This window comes from Macrobrachium rosenbergii, chromosome 29, assembly GCF_040412425.1.
Source record: "Macrobrachium rosenbergii isolate ZJJX-2024 chromosome 29, ASM4041242v1, whole genome shotgun sequence".
NCBI classification, from domain to species: Eukaryota; Metazoa; Arthropoda; class Malacostraca; order Decapoda; family Palaemonidae; genus Macrobrachium; species Macrobrachium rosenbergii.
This window is the reverse complement of record NC_089769.1, coordinates 12,778,722-12,797,860: the sequence shown is the minus strand read 5'-3', so window position 1 is coordinate 12,797,860 and position 19,139 is coordinate 12,778,722. Positions and strand designations below refer to the sequence as shown.

Sequence of the window (19,139 nt, the reverse complement as noted above, 5' to 3'; positions counted from 1 at the left end):
CAACAGCAACTTGACATACTTACAATACGCTGGTGATGTTGTTTTAATCAGCAAATCACCACAAGGTGTACAAAGCTTTCTTAATAGAATGCATCATACATCTAGAGATGGGGCTCTTAATAAATCTATGAAAAACAGAAGTAATGAGGACATAGCATGCACAAAGGGATGAAATAACATTGGATGGAGAAAAGATTAATGAGGTTGAATCTCTCAAATATTTAGGAACAATAATATCCAGAATAGGTTCCCTTGAGATGGAATGCACCGAAAGAATAAAAAACAATGTGAAGGCTGAATATAATTTTGAAATTAAAGAAACTGAAATTGTAAACAAAAGTAAGTTCATACATAATTCTGGTATGATCTGTATTGATATACAGACATGAATTGTAGTATGGCAAAAAAATATAGCTAAAAGATTTTGCCAGTCATATTCTGGTCGCAGTATTGGACAACATATGAAAGACCTCTTATTGGTGGAAAGACCTCCAGAACCTCTTGAAATGGGAATACTAGATACAGAGCAGCAGTAGACTGGGTGCTTCCGGACAAGTTATAGCAAAATTTTCTGAAACTAAAGGTGATATTCCTAGGTCTCAATGCCTTGTCTCAGCAATTAAAGAATGCATTAGCAAGATGACAGACAACTCGACCATGGTTGCCTATTCCAAAAATCATGAAGGGGCAAAATCCGAAGCCCTGTGCCATCTCACAATAGATATTCATTTGAGTGAAGGCAAACAAAGCGGAAACCTTAACAAGCTTAGTCCAGTAAAGATAAATTTTACAATAGCAGTAATCTATCTCAACAGAGGAAATTAGATCCTTCCATCAGAATTGTCACTGCATTTGGACATTTGCAAGAGCTTTTCAGAAATATGGGTAAATGGGTTACCCCTTAGTGGATCTCTTTACCATCAACCTGAACCACTTTGACCCAAAAAAACTTCAAGCATTGGGTAAAATGTACTACACAAAAAGTTCTTCCTATTACTGTATCACTGAGGATCACCAACACTCTTTCTGCATATTCTGACACTACTAGATAGAAAAAGTTACCAATTCAACTTTATACAACTGAGGAGAGAAAGTTCATCATCACACTGAAGTTGATGCAGCAATTAAATTTTTTATGTAGTGAGAAAAAGCTCCTTCTTAAGGTGACACACCTGAGATTCCTTAAGTTTACTGATGACTTTGCCAATACCCAAGTAAAGAGGTCTGACTTTTCTCTTTGTATGAACACATCAAGGCAGAAGTACCTCCCAAAACACATCATGACAAAAATTATGAGGGGAAAATGGAATTTTTTGTATAAATAAGCAACTCAAGCAAAAGGATAAACTGCAGCATAAAGACAGAATAAAATATGCAAATGGCATAAAAACAAGTTTATGAAAATCTAGTGTAAATGGAAAAAAGTATACAGTAGGCAGTTTTATTTTCTGGAGTAAAGAATATTTTGTCCATTAACAATGAGCCAACTCTTCTTTAAGGAAGTGATGAATATCATATTATTTTTGGATAAAAATAAGTGGAGAGCTGAAAATGTGAGAAAAGTAGAGATGATGTGGTAAAAATTTAGAATAGGTGATATGGCAGGCAGTGTTTCTTGAAGTGGTTTACTTGTTGTGAGACATGGAAGACAACAGGCAAGTCAAAATTTGTAGAGTACTAACAGTAAGAGGGAAGACCTTAAAATTCTCAAATGATAACGTGGTTATGTGCCAGAACAACTGCGTTTTAAAACATAATCAAGATGTATAAAAATGCATGCAATAATTAAATGAATGGATGTGTATATTTAAGTAGTGTTATGCTGCCCATGAAGCATCTTTGTAAAGGTGTGTGAAGCAGCTGTGAAGCTATGGAAGATTTTGTGCAGTGGATTCACCCATGATACAATATATAAAAGACTATGTGGAAGTGACAGTGGTCTTGTTTTTCTCTGAAGCCAACTCTTCTTATGGAAAACAGCTCATTGGCAGGAATAAAAAATTAAAATGTTGAAAAAACTTAATACTACAACTGCACTGAAAAATTACTATCAATTACATGACAGAGAGAAAAAATGTCAAAGACTTGTATAGCTTTATACTTAACAGTAAGTCCTCTAAGAAGGCTTGGACACTTAGGCCTTACCTAGGTGTAAAATTTTTATACTTAACTAATAAAATCAACAATCACTAAAAGTTCATGCCTACATAACTGCATTTTCCCATAACAAACCATGATTAAAAACAATAACTTCAATTCAATAACAAAAATATAACAAGACGCCTTTGCATGACACCACGAATTATGAAAACACTTGGAGCCTATAAAAAACACATACTGTTATAAAAACCATACATCATATTGCACAGTCAACCTAACTGCCAACAACTGGCTTATAAAACTCTGATATCTTGCCTTCCTCATGATTAGCTTGCTGAATCTCTATGACATTGACCCTTATATAATGAAGCACCAGGTAATGTATATCTACTTTGGGATGCTGCTGAATTGCACCCATCACTTTGTTGAGGCAGTATCCTATCTCTTGACAGTTTTGGGCATGATATCAGATCATCCTTGCTGATGACTTCTTCAGGATCATTTTTCATTACCATTAATAGTCAAGTTACTTAACATTCTCTTCTGTTACTGCTAGCTCTCAACATTTCCTAAGGAGATACATAAAGTTCTCAGGTCCAAATTCAGTAAAGTCCACCTCAGTATCTGTACCACTAGGGAAGTTTGCTCTTCTTCTCAAGCAACATCTCCACATCCATACTTCACCCCAGTTATAAATGGCATTTCTGATGTTGTATATGCCTTAAAATTCTCATGTGTAGGCTATGCTACTCCCATGTATCTTTTTCCTCTCCTCCATCATCCACTACCACTAGGCATTCCCTCTGGTAACTGAAATGCTTTGCTTGCTTGCAGGCCACAATTGCACCTTAGTTCCTAAACTAGACTGAAGCAGTGTTTGCAGGAGGAGCACTGTCCAACAGGACTGTTCTATCTCCCTCATCATGGCTTGCTCCTTGGTCTGATAACTGTGACACAAATGGCTAATTAACTCCATGGTAAACCAAGCCATCTTATGTTCAGTGTATCACAGTGAGATCACTCGAATTTTCTACATGTGGATTCAGTACCTTCCCAATCAACATGGGGGACAAGTTGAGAACCATTGCCATTTGCAAGATCAAGCAGTGGTCTTTAGCCATATTCCTACCTGCCAAATGGCTGTTGTATCTATGTACCAGGGCATTTGGTGATTGTGATTTTCAAAATGCAGTCTAATGGGCATTACTGTATATATTTTGTTGAGAATCTGCATACACTACATGATCTTTGAGTTGCAATAATGAAACGGGTTTTAGTCATTGTCTGCACTGCCAACCACTCCAAGACCCTTCCCATTCACAAGGACAGGTCCTAAGGTTTAGAAGCCATCCTGCACATGAATGAAATTTGCTGATATTCAGATGTTGTGCAAATCACTGAACACCATCTTGCATATTTTCACTGAACACCATCTTGCATATTTATACAGTGTATGTTCATGCAACGAGACCACTGCTGCTTGCGCCACTTACAAAAATCTTCATCCACATCTTCATGCTTAGGTGATCCTTTTCTTCAGTGGACTTTTTTTTTGATGGGTCAGCATCCTCTCAGCTTGAGCACATGTCAGGGTTATCTCCTTGGAATTCTTAACCTTAATTTCAATCCTTGATAATCAGGTTTTCTTTGTTGCCAGTAGTATCTGTAGAACAGCTAAAATAAAAATAAATTCCAATCCATATTGATTAGGCTGTCCTCTTGTAGGCGGTACAATAACTGAAATAAAAATAAATTCTAATCCTGGTCATTTAGGTCATCTTATTGTAGGTAGTATAACTAAAGAAAAAACCTACTCCTGTGAGTATACAATGAAACATGACAAGCATGAGGATTTCACAGTCTGTTGCAAAATGCAAGACTATAAGATCCATTACTGATGGCGAACTGCAGCAATGATGTAGTCGCAGCACCAAAGGCTCATGAGAAAAGTGGACTTGCCACAGTAGCAGTATAAGAATATTTACACACCAGTCTCAGAATATTCCAAGCCCTTTCTTCTTCCATATTCTGAATTTCAAATTTTTCTGGCTATACTATTTACAGTAAACATATTCATTATACAAAATCATAAACAAGATTTCCAGCAATATAACACCCTGACAAAAGGAAACTAAAATAAATATCATGTTAATCCCACATCAAGGTGAAATCAGGAATGCAGTGGCTGACATTATGCTTTTCTAATGCTGCCAAAATAATATTATGCAAAGACTATAAGAAGGTGCAAAGGCTGCAATTTCTGCATAATACTAATTAACATATGTGATGTGTGTACCCACGATCCATGCCACACCAATTTTTTCACTACTGTACTCACTTTTCACATCAGCAGCATAGGTCTCCCTAAATAAAAAAAAAATCCAACAGATAAAACATTCTAGTAATTCTCAATACTTTGTTTTGGGTTATGAAATACCAATAGGAATTGGATATAAAACACAATAATGCACTTTTACTTTGTGGAAATCCATATGGCCTTTGTTCTATATCCTCATATAAACTTTAAAAGAAAATGCAGACACTTTTCATCTTAAGTATAGGTTCAAAATATCCTACAAAACCTCAATTTTTAGTTTTTATAATACCACTACTACTCTATAAATTGTATGACATCTACAACTTTTTTAATGAAATTTTCAGATGCATCACTTCCATTCTGAGTTGAATGAATAGCTGTTGCAGTTAACAGGGAATTTCCTGTTCCATACATCCAGAATTGTAAAATATTAACAAACTTACTTATAATACAGTAATCAACTCTTTCAAAACAGCATCATCATCACTTCCCCTGAGTAAAAACAGAAAACAATTATTTTATTATCATTTACAAGTTTGAATGTCAACTGGATTATGAATGCTCACAATTACATATATAATGGTAAACATGAGAGAGAGAGAGAGAGAGAGAGAGAGAGAGAGAGAGAGAGAGAGAGAGAGAGAGAGAGAGAGAGAGAGAGAGAGTGTGTGTGTGTGTGTGTGTGTGTGTGTGTGTGTGTGTGTGTGTGTGTGTGTGTGTGTGTGTGTGTGTGTGTGTGTGTGTGTGTGTGCGTTGTACAGTTATGCTAATAATAAATTAACATAATGCATGATGATCATGTGAAATGTTCTAAGGAAACTAAATTGCAGTTGTTGGGGCTACAATAGCAAACCTAAACTACAAAAATCATATTTGCAAATCACTAACTTCCTGTGTTTGTCATTTCAAGTGGTTTTTATACAGCATCCAAAGTCTGGCACTCTATTTTCCCAATGGCACAATGTAGGCAATTCTTTGTATTAACCTTTCAGCATTCTGGTGCTTTACTTTCTGTCATATAAAATTTTCGTCTGTTCCATTTACTTCATAACTTCATAACTTTTATTATTGTTTTGGACCCAAGAGTAAAAAGAAGGCCCAAACAAACACCCAAGCCAATCAATACACATTATAATACAGTATAAATTATCAGTACTATGCCAACAGTTTTCAAAATACAGTACAGTCTTAGAAGTCCTCTTTGCATTTTACTGCATTGGTACCTCACTTTTTTTCACTTAACAAGAACTTATAACAATTTTCTAAGGATTACAGTCCTAACAGAATTACTGGTACTTTTCAGCACTAGTGCTTTTTCTTCATGAGGTACTCGTCACATAGACACAGTAACAATAATTTTTGCTCAGTTGCAGTTCACTGATGTAAAGCCCTTGCAACATCCAACTTCAATTTACATAACATGATAGTAAATGACTTTACAACACAGATGAAGTAATTTTTACTACTTACATAATAGCATAGACTGTATATATCTGGAAACATTATGGCTCTCCTAGACCAAAAGAGCAAGTCTTCCTAATTTATCCACCTTCTTGACAATATATAACTTCAGTGACATAATGGGGCTTTAGGCTTTACAAAAGCCCACTCATATTTTACAGGCTAAGCTTACTCGCTGTTAACAATTCTTTGGCTGTGTAAGGTCTGACCCTTCAGCAATAAGGTTTTGCACTATACCCATGGGTATGACAATGCTCCTGCAGCTGACACTGATCTAGACTTGTGTTCTCAAAATCAACTTACAAATCTGAGATAAGAAAATTAGGGGATACCATGCTCAATGGTTTTCGTATAAAAAACAGCATACATGTACTCTGTAATCATAAACGTCTGCCTTACTTTCAATTTCAAAAATAAGATTTACGTGCAGCTTTTAAAAGAAATGTCATGGCAATAAAGATGCCAAAAATCCATTTTCCGTGGTTTTTAACTGAAATCACGAGAGGTAGTTATCAGTTCTGTTCAATACATGAAATAAATGATTACTCTACTGTGGTTGAAAAATTACTGTAATGTTAGTAAAAACCGCATCAGACCTTAGGGCTCACAATAAGATCAAGTCACAGCCAGTGAGGGAGTGAGTTTTTTATTATAGTAAAAATAAATACAAAATGACATAATGCTGAGTTCAGTCAGGTCCAAGAAGTCAACTATAATATCTTACCCTATTCATCAATAAGCCAATACATCTTTTTATTCATAAAGCAAAAAAATGCCCTTTATCAAATGCCATTTTATTATATTTTTTTCTACTAATCCTTTATATTACTATCATTAAATTAATTCTACATTAATTCCAGAGAGTATTTTGGCTATTTATAAAATGTTAGGTAAAATCTAGTAAAGATGGGCCCTCATTATAAGATTAATTTAGATAAAAGTACAATGTTTCCTATTAGGTAGTCTCAGGTAAAAAAAAAAATAAAAATAAAATAAAATAAAATGTTGGTAAAATCTAGTAAAGATAGGCCCTCACTACAAGATTAATTTAGATAAAAGTAATGTTTCCTATTAGGCAGCCTTGGGTAAAAAAAAAAAAAAAAAGACACCATGGATTTCATGGCCAAGAATGGGTGCTATTTATCAATACCCAACTGAGCCAAGCAATGTTCATGACTGAAGGAGAAATGACGTTCTACTTAATGTTATAGATTTCCCTGTGTCACCTTTTAATATTATAGATTTCCCTGTGCCCTCTTTTAATGTTACAGATTTCCCTGTGTCCTCTCTAACTACAGTTTGTTTCAAACACAACCTGTAATTACCACCTATCTTGTGCCTCCATTGTGATCATACTTTGACAACCAATTCTAGCTAGTACATAACTTTAACTGTGCTGTTTTGTGGCTATTAAGTAAATCTGCTTGAGTGATTAAGTTGTACATCCATAATAAGACCTACATTATCTTCCAAGATGTTTTGACTTTATGATATAAAATTTGGAACACTGTATATAAAAAGAGTAATTTAAGTGGTTTAATTTTCTCTAAACTAGTTATGTACTGCTTCAAGAGATTATTGGTGCAACTGGTGCTAGAAAATGTTCATTAACGAGTCTGTGTCAACATACAATTATACAGTCACCAAGTACTTGTGCATTACACTTTTTTATCCTGCAATAATCAATTTCATATCGAAAGGTCTGAATGTTCTATAATTGGTTATTGCAGTAGAAGCCCTACAAAATTCTTCGATTCTACATTTCTCTGGCAATTTAATCTACTTACTAATTGTAGATGGTTTTGCTGAAGGAGGAGGATAAGTGAATTCAGCACTGACTGAAAAAGATAACCACAAATCCATTGCTATAAATCCTTTTTTTTATAGACATTCACTATGATGCCTTTTTCTTAAAACTGGAAAACAGAAAAGAATATAGAACTCAGTTTATATAAGAAAAACTACACAAAAAGTGTATTTTCTTCCTCCAGCACCAGTTTTGAATCTTGACCCAGTCGTCTGGTTAAGGTAAAGCACCTAAAAATATTATATACTGTAATACAGTACTCAAAAGAATGAAAATGAAAATACTGTACTCAATTTTGATCCTATAGAAATTATAAAGATCTCCAAGTTTATTATAAAATTACTTAAGTCACAATGATAAATAGCCTATACCCCAAAAGACATCAAGACAACGCTAGTATAATTAAAAGGCTGCCAAACTGGTATTGAGTCATCTATCTTTCAAATTTCAAACATATTAATAATTCAACTTATGATTTATTTTCTTGAGACTCTCTCTCTCTCTCTCTCTCTCTCTCTCTCTCTCTCTCTCTCTCTCTCTCTCTCTCTCTCATAGCAACATGAAATTAAAGTATATTACTGCTTGAGCCTTTTATGCCCAATTTTGTGAGGTGACAATTTTCTAGTACAACAGAGTCAATCAATTACAATGAACCTCTTGTATGGGACTGGCACTTACAGTGTGCCATGCAAGGTATTTAGTACCAAATTTTCTTTATAGCATTCTTTCATTCCGACAGTACTGCTTCTGACTTTTGCCCTCCATCCATCCCCTTTGGGTTTTTCATACTCAGTTGTTAAACATTTTATCTTTACTTTGCTTCAATTGTCCAGTCTCATAAGAACAGATCCTTCCAGATAGTCTGAAGTGAGTCATGCAATGTGACTCTGTAGTCTCTTTAACTAATCTACACTATAATAATAACCACACTAGAACTGAAAGTAGCTAGCCCTTGGAGCAATATTTAATATAACAATGAGCAATATGTATTTCATGTCAATGATAAACTTTTTACTGATAATTGTTGTAAACTCTATGCATTAAAAAAATACACCAATCCGACAAATTTAAAACTTAAGGTGATATATATAATTTTTTATAGTGCAGTCGCTTGTTTCGTCCTCAAGGAGTTACCTTCAATATCTAAGAATTCCATTTTAGTCGGCCTCTTGGCCAGGTATTGTGTCATAATGATAAACACTATAACACGTGATGGAATATGTAATGGTCTTAAAGATAAGAGGGCTCTTTCCCTTATCTTACAGTGAAGCTGCACCCAGGTTATTTCCTTCAACAAACCTGCTAGAAGAGGAAGTGATTATTGCGCATGCACAGTCTGCCATATTGTCAACAAACAGACTGGCAAGAGACCCAGGAAGCCATTACCTTTCATTGGTCGTCTGACAACAGGTTCAACTCTCGTCAGTGCTCCACAATTCAATAATTACGTAAACACCAAAAGAAGCAAGTTCAGTGGTTAGTTTAAAGTCCCAGTTAAAGTTTTAGTCTTAAACTTTTGTAATTCGTTGATAATTTGTGTGTGAAAGACGAAAAACTGGCTTCTCTTGTTAACACAAATTGTAATTGCAAATTTTTAGTTGTGAAAAGTACAAATTATAAAAAAAAAAAAAAATTAGTCATTTCAATTAGACATTTCAGCTAGAAGAAAAGTTCCACAATTTATCATTAATATAGAAAATATTTTTAGGTTACTGTATACGATGTTCACAATAATCTAGGCAGTAGCCTAGATCAGACTAAGCTTAGGCTAGATAAATAGTGGATGTTGTCCGTGTCGTATAACCTAGGATTACATATCCTTGGGTGTAAACTAAATAACCTGGATTAAGTATTAACCTAAATTAAGGTAAAAACCCTTTAAGAAATATCCTATTATGGGCCTAATGCAGTAGCTTAGATCAAGGACCATAGGATTAGATAGCGGCAATAACCTGGGCAAGATAAACAGTAGCCTAGCTACAGGGCTGCATATTAGTAAAATTTTTTATTTTTTATATAGCCTACTGTACACTTTACCGAAATCTAAATAATCCGGATTAGGCAGTGCCTTATATTAGGTTAAGTAATAACCCTTTACGAAACTTCCATTATTGGACTAAGCGTTACCTCAGACCAGGTAGCCTAGGACTAGATGAAACAGTAATCCTGGCTAGATGAAATGGTAGTTTACCTTTAGGGCTACACATTAAGGTAAATTTGTTTTATGTAACCCATACCTTTAGGTGTGGATTAAATAACCTGGATTAGGCAGTGGCCTAGATTAGAGTAAGTAAGAACCCAAAATAGGCTGGCTATGACCAAAAATCATATAAGCCTTCAGTCACGCCCCAAAAGTTTCCCTCAAAAACAGTTAGGTGGTCAGAAGGGACAACTCTCTGCAAAAGGACAACAACAGCATTAAGGCCATCCTTTTCACAGGGTCCAAAGACACTCCTGCAGGGGAAAAGGAAAAGCAACACATGGAATGCCTATCAAGGGAAAAGGCAGTGGAAGAGGTGGATCCCAAAAGAATTGTATGATCGGGGGTTGGCTTTGACGACACCACAGGCAATGGAAATCTTCCCCTTGGAGACACAGCATTAATTTCAATGGGATGGGGAGGAAATGGTCTCATCACCCCCTCCTTTAAAAGGGTTCCTCCAAAAAGAGACTCTCCACTGGAAGATTACATGCAGAAGGCCCTGTTCAAGGGAGCCATAGAGAAACATGCATATATTCGCCACCAAGCACAAAAAAGGATTCCTCCGAACAAAGAGTGATCCTCGATCTATCAACATTGACCAAGTTCACTGTTTGCCAAAAGTTTCGGATGACTACCATTGCCCAAGTCGTTCAATCATTCCACAAGGGACCTGGACAGCTTCTATACATCTGAAAGACGCAAACTGTACAGTGGGCCCCGTTTTTATGTGTTTCACACTTCCGCATTTCATTTTGTTGCGGATTTTTGTGGAACACATCATTCACTTGTCCGTAGGGAAATTTCACTAATTCGTGGATTTTTCTTTGGACCGTATCTCTAAAATTATCACTAAATCACTTTTTTTTGTAAAGCAACACTGTGTACTCACTAATTACTGTATTTTTCATTAAAATATATGTATACTGAGAGAGAGAGAGAGAGAGAGAGAGAGAGAGAGAGAGAGAGAGAGAGAGAGAGAGAGAGAATGACAGCACAAGAAATTTTTTAAAAATTTATGGGAGATGGTGAGGACTAGCCATGTTTGTATGATAAATAAATTATTTAACTAATAATAAGTTTTAATTTTCAAATATTAATAAGATTAAATAACAATAATGCATTTCTAGAGTAAATTATGTGAAATTTTAAACAAATACATATTCCCAATCTTTTCCAAAGCTCTGAAGTGAGGAAGGTTGCATCTCTCTCTCTCTCTCTCTCTCTCTCTCTCTCTCTCTCTCTCTCTCTCTCTCTCTCTCTCTCTCTCTCTCTCTCTCTCTCTCTCTCTCTCTCTCTCTATTAATAATATTTCATCAATAACAACTTACTGTAATAAATAATTTTTTGATCATAAATGTATTTGTATGTAATCACAAAAATACTAACATGACATAACTTGTTGATTGTGTTAGCATCAGGAGCTCGTATTAGTGAACTGGGCTCTCTTAGGTAGGGGTGATATATCACGCAAACAGTGGACCATCAATTATTACTGTCCGGGTCCCCTGGCCCACCATTCCTGGCCAAGAATGAGAATCATTTAAGAAGGAAATCTATTTTGATAAAACTCAATTTAGCAGACAAAACATTATGCCTGGTTTGAGCACTTAAGGTTTACCTAGAAGTCACGGCAAACATCCCGAAGGTCCAATTTTCCTACACCCTAGCACAAACAAACCACTCTCTCTACAAGGGCTGAGAATAATTTTAGTGTCCCTCATTAAAAAGGCAAACCCACACTCCTTTCCTAGGTCACATGATATTAGAAAAGTAAGTACGTCATTGGCCTTTTTCAGAAATGTCAAAACCCAACCGCTTCCCTGACGAAAAGGCATGGAATTTGGGCAAGGGATCATTCTGCATTGACCAACAGAAAGTAATGGCTTCCTTAGTCTCTTGCCACTCTGTCTGTCAACAATATGGTGGGCTGCGCACGCGCAATAATCACTTCCTCTTCTAGCAGGTTTGATGAAGGAAATAACCTGGGTACAGCTTCCCTTAAAGTTAAGGAAAAGAGCCCTCTTATCTTGAGTTCATTACATACTCCATCACGTGTTATAGTGTTTAACATTATGACACAATACCTGGCCAAGAGACCGACTAAAAGAGAATTTTGTTATTAGTTTGGTCACCATGGAGCTCTGACAGACCCATGGAAGGTAACTCCTTGAGGACTCAACAACGACTACCAAAAATAGGTTTTTCTTATGTCAAAACCTGTTTTTTGGAGTAAAAAGAAACCGTAGGGGATTAAAGACACAGAAACTAAAACAAAACTCACGTACACTACAATAAACACAAAATATAAAAAAAATTACACAACTTTTAAAACTATGATTTCATATAAGAACCTGCATTATTATATTAACATACCTATTTGGAGGAGGTCCCTGTTGAAATTCTGGTGGGGGAGGACCTGGTTGACCAAGAGGTGGCTGTGGTGGGTGTACTGGCGGACCAGGCAGTGGTTGCCCTGGAAGCGACTGACTAGGGACCGCCATTGGTGGCATCTGAGGCTGCGGAGGCACAGGCGCTCCTCCAGGCATTGAGGACGGAGGCATATTAGGGTAGGGGCCCATATTCACACCAGGGGGAGGTCCCATAGGTGGCATGAACTGACCACCTCCACTAGCATACATCTGAAAGCAAAATATAAACTTTCTGAATCTTTAATACCTTATGCAGTACAACCATCATGACAAGTACATAGTAAGTTTCAGTATACAGGCAGTCCTCGCTTACTGGTGGTGTCGGTTAATGGCGTTCCAGTTTTACAGCGCTTAGCTAACCACGTCATTAACAAGATTTTCGGCAACAGTCAGTGATTTTTGGCGTCGGTAAGTGGTTTATCAGCATCGGTAAATGATTTATCGGCATTGGTAAGCAATTTATTGGCACCGATAAGCGGTTGATAAGCAGTTTATTGGTGCTTACAACTTCATAAACGCCATTTATTACCATAATTATTGGCGATTTTCGGTTAGCGGTGCTCAACCAGGAACAGAACCCCCGCCATTAACTGAGGACTGCCTGTATGTGTAATATGTAGAATACTGGGACTAACATAAAATTATATAAAAACCGAATGTCATAAAACAAAATTAGTTATTCCACACTGCCCATTGCTCACATATGCCTGCACTCTAGGTCTAAATGTCCAAAGATACTGAACTTTGTTGTCTACGAGACAGAAGACAAAAAATAGAAGCAAGGCATATGCATCACCTGGTTCTGAAGTGCCAATCAATCACCTTTTCCATTTTTTTGTGTACTCTGGATATGAGGTTGGAAGATCCTTGGAGTTGGGAGGTAGGAACTCAGGTGATGGTTTTGTATGAAAAAGTAATTCTATTTCATAAAGAAAGCCATCACTCACTCAAGCCTGAATTACAATTTAGGAGGGGAGATTGAACTGCATAGTATCCCACGTGATGACCAAGATTTGAATACTCGATCTAAGTGAACACACGACTGAGAGGTCAGGAACCAAGGCTCTGACAACTCCAGAGTCATTATTAGAAAGGTCAAGCTCCTTTTAGAATGCAAAGTAAAGAGCTTGAATAGGTGTTGTTCAATCATGAATAACAAGGACACTTCCATATATGTGAGATGTAGTACTTCCAGGATGCATTATATGAATGGATAAGAGTTACAGGAATTAGGATGATGATGATTCATATGCCTTCTGAAAGGAAAAGAAGTTCAGGGATTAGGAAGATGATGATTCACTAAGCCTTCTCCCATAACACTTAACTGCTGTTTCTACTGGTCCACCTATGTGCTATTTCAAGTGCAGGTACCTGCACTTAAAACAGTGTTTATATAAAAATTATATTTACGACTAAAGAAGTATAAAACATGAATGATTCTGTTTTTTCTACATAAAAATGATATTTTAATGATAAAATAAAGTTTGTTCATACTTACCTGGCAGATATATATATAGCTGTATTCTCCGAAGGTCCGACAGAATTTCAAATTTCAGCGGCACACGCAGTGGCCGGTCAGGTGGTTAGTACCCATTCCCGCCGCTGGGAGGCGGGTATCAGAACCATTCCCATTTTCTATTCAGATTTTCTAACGCCACTGTCTCCTGAGGGGAGGAGGGAGGGCAATATAAATATATATATCTGCCAGGTAAGTATGAACAAACTTTATTTTATCATTAAAATATCATTTTGTTCATGAGACTTACCTGCCAGATATATATATAGCTGAATACCACCTTTGGAGGGGGTAGAGACAGCCAAGAAATAGGAAAAAACCAATTATTGGTAAAATTATTTTGGTTCCTTATCTGATAGCGTAGCTGACTGAGTGGTTACTGTCACTCTAGTCTGCTTCTGCTTTACTAGAGACCCCAGCGAGGTAGTGACCTATATAGCTGGCGACTTCTAGATGATCTGTCAACGGGGCGTGACCACAATGTGACTAGATCATAGCCCATACAAAGAGGACAAAAGAGCATTACTAACCACCTAACCAACACCTAAAGCGTTAGTTTGCAAAGGATTGGGAAGACTGCCTCCAGTAGTCGACCCAACAACCACAAAAACACAATTAAAAAAAGGGGATAGGATCAGAGTTACCTTGTCCCCAAGGTTGCTGAAGCAGCAATGTATGGTCCCAGCGAAAAGCAATTTCGTATGCTACCTAAACATCTTGCCAAGAGTTTGAGGCAAACACCGAATTGACTTCGCCAAAATGTGGCACTAAAAATGTCACTGAGTACCATATTTTTCTTGAACGCCATGGAGGTAGCAACTGCCCTCACCTCGTGAGCGTTAACTCTCAACAACTTGAAGTTGGAGTCGTCACAACTAGAGTGTGCGCCCTTAATGACGTCCCTAATGAAGAATGCCAGTGCATTCTTCGACATAGGTTTAACTGGTTGCCTCACAGAACACCATAAAACATCCAATGGACCACGAGTGTCCTGTGTTCTTTTAAGGTAGTACTTGAGAGCTCTAACTGGACATAGAACTCCCTCAGGTTCCTGTCCAATAAGGTCTGCTAAACCTTTAATTTCAAAGAGTCTAGGCCAAGGGTTAGAAGACCTATCATTCTTAGCCAAGAACTTAGGGCTTAAAGAATAGACAGCATTGTGTTCCTTGAAGCCCACATGGCGGCCTCGAACTTCTCTCACTCTCTTCGCCGCGAGGAATGCCGTTTCGAGTAACATCCTTAAGAGATGCAGAGTGGAGAGGCTCAAAAGGACTAAACATCAAAAACTTGAGCATTACGTCCAAGTTCCAAGCAGGGGAAATCAGCTGAGGAACCTTGGACGTCTAGAAAGAGCTCAGAAGATCGTGGAGGTCCTTATTGTCAGACAAAGCTAATCCTCTGTGTCTGTATACAATCAAAGCATGCTCCGATAACACTTGATAGTCGGAACTGCTATATCGAGTTTTCTCTTAAGTAAAGGAGAAAATCCGCAACCTGGCTCACAGTGATAGAGGAAGAGGAAAAGCCCTTCTTTCTACACCAACCTTTGAAGGTTGCTCACTTCGCTAGATATATCCTTTAGATGAAGAACTTCTGGCTCTAGCGATGGCCCGTGCCACCTGGCCAGAAAAAACCCCTTCGCTCTGACCAAGTTTCGATAGTCTGAAAGCAGTCAGGTTCAGAGCGGGAGATTCAAATATATCTCGTGAAGTGGGTTTGTATGAGCAGGTCTGCTCATAGGAAGGGTCCTCGAACGTCTACCAACCAGAGGAGAAACTCCGAGAACCAGTGGTTCAAGGCCAAAACATGGGGATGAGAGTCATCCTCGTCCCTTGTGAGGCCGCGAACTTGCGTATGACTTCTCCCAGAATTTAGAACGGGGAAAAGGCGTAAACATCTATTCCCGTCCAATCCCAGGAAGAGCAACTATCGCAACTGCCCCAGGGTCGAGTACAGATGAGCTTTACAGAGGAGCCTCGCTGTTCTTGAGGTCGTGAAAATATCCACAAGATGGCGACCCCAAAATTTCCAAAAATCTTGGCAAACCTCCTGATGAAGGGTCCATTCCTTCGGCAGGAGTTGATGGCGCCTAACAGAGCAGGTCTGCTCGAACATTTTCGACCTCTGCCACAAAACTTGTGAGAATCGAAATGTTATGAGCATAGGCTCAAAGAATAATCTCTCTTGCAAGGCTGAACAGGGAACAAGTATTGTCCGAGTTTGCTAGAACTACACGATTGCAAACTTGGACCTCGAAGAATTGGCGAGCTAAAAGATAGCCGCCAAATCTTTGAAGTCGATGTGCCAGGACACCTGTTCCTCTCTCCAGGTTCCTAACACTTTCTCTCCTCTAGTGTTGCCCCCAACCTGTTGACGACCGCCGGAAAAACAACACTAGGTTGGGGTTCAGAAGCTTGAGGGAGATCCCTTTCTGCAATTCCGTTGGATCGAGCCACCACCACAGATCCTCTTTATATAAGGAAGAATTCTCAATTCCTCTTTCAAGTCTTCCTTGCTTTGTCAGTTCTCCAACAAAAAGAACTGAAGAGGCCTGAGATGCAGACTCCCAGAAAACAAACTTCTCCAGCGAGGAAATGGTCCCCAGCAGACTCATTCCTTCCTTCACCTAGCATGTTTCCTTTTCCAAGAAGGCCGAAACTTTTTCGTACATAGAAGTTGCCGTTCTTGCGACGGAGACGCTATAAAAGCCGCTGAATAGATCTGAATTCCCAGACACAATGGACAGTGGGGATCAGCTGCGACTTCTCCACAGACCAGAAGTCCCAGGGACTTCACGAGTTGCAGAGTCAACTGAAGGTCCTCCAGATACCTTCGGCCGACGACGCCGAATCAACCAGTCGTCCAAGTAGAGTGAGATCCTGACGTGCGACAGATGCAACTGCATCGCAACGTTTTTCATGAGACGTGTAAACACCTCGAGCAAAATGTGACGCCAACAGCATCTGGTGTTCCCAGGCGGTCAACCATCCAAGTACTGACCAGACCCAACGTTGCTTTAACTTCGCTGATCGGACGAGAAGCGGTGTTTTCAACGTGGTATGGCCGTTAATGCAGAGTCCAAAGCAGAGAGCCCTGAACTGGTACGCCTAGTCCCCAAGACAACCTGAGATACTTCACCGAACGTGGATGAATTGGGGCGTGAAGATAAGTATCTTGGAGATCCAAAGATACCATCCAATCCCCCGGGATGAAGGGCTCCTAGTATTGACTGCGAGGTCTCCATCTTGAACTTTTCCTTCCGACCAAGTTGTTCGACCTGTTGACGTCCAAGACGGGTCTCCAGCCTACTGAAAGTTTCGGGACTAGAAACAATCTGTAGTAAAAACCCGGGAACACCGAGTCCAATATCTGTTCCACTGCTCTCCTTCAACATCTGTTCGAGCAGGTCAAACAATTTTCTGTTTGACAGGAAGGCAGTTGGGAAACAAAAACAAAAGAGGAGACAGGAAGGGAATCAAGTAACCTCTCTCTAACAGTAGGAGGGACCAAACGTCTGCCCCTCACTCTTTCCAGGCTTGTGCAAAATGAAGCCTGGTTGCAAAGGAGTCTGGAGATGAAGGGAGTCACTTGCTACCTCTCTTGAAGTGACATTCCTTCGGGAAAAAAACTCTTCTCGTGGTGCGGGTCTCGTGTTGCTTCCCATGGAAGCCCCTTTGTTATGCAAACATTTAGCTTCCGAGATCGGTGCAAAGCGTTATGAAGGAGAAGCAGTTTGAATGTCGATAACTTTAGTTTTGAGAAAAACGATATTTTTGCTTCTCTGTGTATTTATTTGCTTGCCGTTACACAGTTTGATGTTTTATGACATAATGAAAAGCCAAAAATAGACCTGCAAAGTAATATAACTTCGCTAAATGAAGCTAAATGAAGCGAGTGTCAAAACACGGCTGAGGTTGGCCAGCGTGACGTTTTACTTAGTCAAGCTCTGAGCTGCTACTGACTGACTGCCACTGACTGCCCTGCGGCATTCCTGTCTTTCGCTGATGCGTACTATGTCCACAGGGTTGCCATAGATCGCATTAGATATTATTTCATAGCTAAAAGGAAATTACCACCGATATACTGACAATATCATTACATTATAATATAATTATAATATAATATAACTACAATTATATAATATTATTACAATCATAATATAATACAATTATAATATAATTATATAATTACATTTTTCATATTATGAAAAATGTAATTTGACTATGATAGGATACTGTTTTGTTTATAACTTCTAACTGTGGCGAACTTTTAAATAAAACTTTCTGAGAAGAAGTCAGGATATGTATGATGCCATATATAAAATATCCCAGAAAATTTCATTTCGATTTTTTTCGTCAAACGCCCTTAAGACAAAGACAACTGCGAAGGTGGAGAGAGAGGAGCCGACGGTTGAAAAGTCTCAGGAAACAGATCCTTAAGAAAAAAGCCAGAGTCTGATAATCAGAGGAAGAAGAAGACGAAAGAAGTTTCTCTTCATACAAAGGCTGTGACGAAAGAGGATGTTCTTCCGCAGCTGGAGGGTCTTGAGTGAGTGGTGAAAGTAGTTCCGATTCGCCTTTCACGTAAGCGGGAACTACCGCGAACGAAGAAGTCGTCAACTAGAGCACGTGATAGTAAACATAAAAAATGTGGAACGCTTCACGATTAGCGTGTCATCCTTGCGCAAGAGCCATGCTAATCTTCTGTATCGTTCAATTAGTATATGTACTGCCGAAGCAAGTACTGGCTAAATTAAGAAGGACATCAGATGTTGAAGCGGGTAGTTGTGCGACATGATGAACAACTGGAGCGGTGTCAACACAAGACTTGAAGCTATACGGGCGAAGCGATTTGGGCGTCATGGCGTGACGCGAGAGGCTCCGTGGCAAGTACTAGAAGAGAGTCACAGCGTGCGCGCCCGGCGTCATGGCTAGGCGCGCGCCGAAAGCGCCAAGGTGAGGAGCGTGAAGCGTGAGAAGCGCACGAAGAGCAAGACGCGCTCCTGGCGCGAGACAAGAGAAAAGGCCAACACCTCAACTCGGGAAGACGAATAGGAAGCCACTAAACACTCTCTCTAGACGACAGACGCTCTGTATCGTTCCCGAAGCGGGAGACGAAGGTGAAAGTCTGTACCTCTTAACAGGCAGATACGAATCTTGAAAGGTTCATGAGAGCATCCAGCTGTTGTTGCAAACCCAACAAAATCTTCTTACGCGTTGGAGAAGCCACTCTCTCGGGAGAAGGGCTGAACCTGAGAGAAGGAAAGGGGCGAGAGACGATACTTCCTTCCACAGGGGAAGAAGCTC

The 19,139-nt window shown here is 38.8% G+C and overlaps 1 protein-coding gene, 1 non-coding gene and 1 pseudogene across 3 annotated transcripts in view; all 3 read right to left on the bottom strand.

Moving 5' to 3' along the window:
* Positions 1–19,139, bottom strand: part of Stam (signal transducing adaptor molecule) — a 35,974-nt gene that overhangs the window by 2,803 nt on the left and 14,032 nt on the right. Inside the window, exons 10-11 of one of the 2 annotated variants that reach the window (XM_067131044.1) lie at positions 12,262–12,527; positions 6,512–7,716 (exon numbers count right to left, since the gene is read on the bottom strand). In XM_067131044.1, the coding sequence (XP_066987145.1) occupies positions 7,707–7,716; positions 12,262–12,527 (276 nt within the window). In that variant the 3' untranslated portion in view covers positions 6,512–7,706. Of the gene's footprint in view, positions 1–6,511; positions 7,717–12,261; positions 12,528–19,139 lie in introns of those variants that run through there. The other variant, XM_067131043.1, reaches the window with a different exon arrangement.
* LOC136854693 (5S ribosomal RNA) lies at positions 16,785–16,904 on the bottom strand. The gene has a single exon (XR_010857775.1). It is a non-coding gene; the product is annotated as a 5S ribosomal RNA (ribosomal RNA).
* On the bottom strand, positions 18,477–18,577 carry LOC136854690 (U6 spliceosomal RNA; annotated as a pseudogene).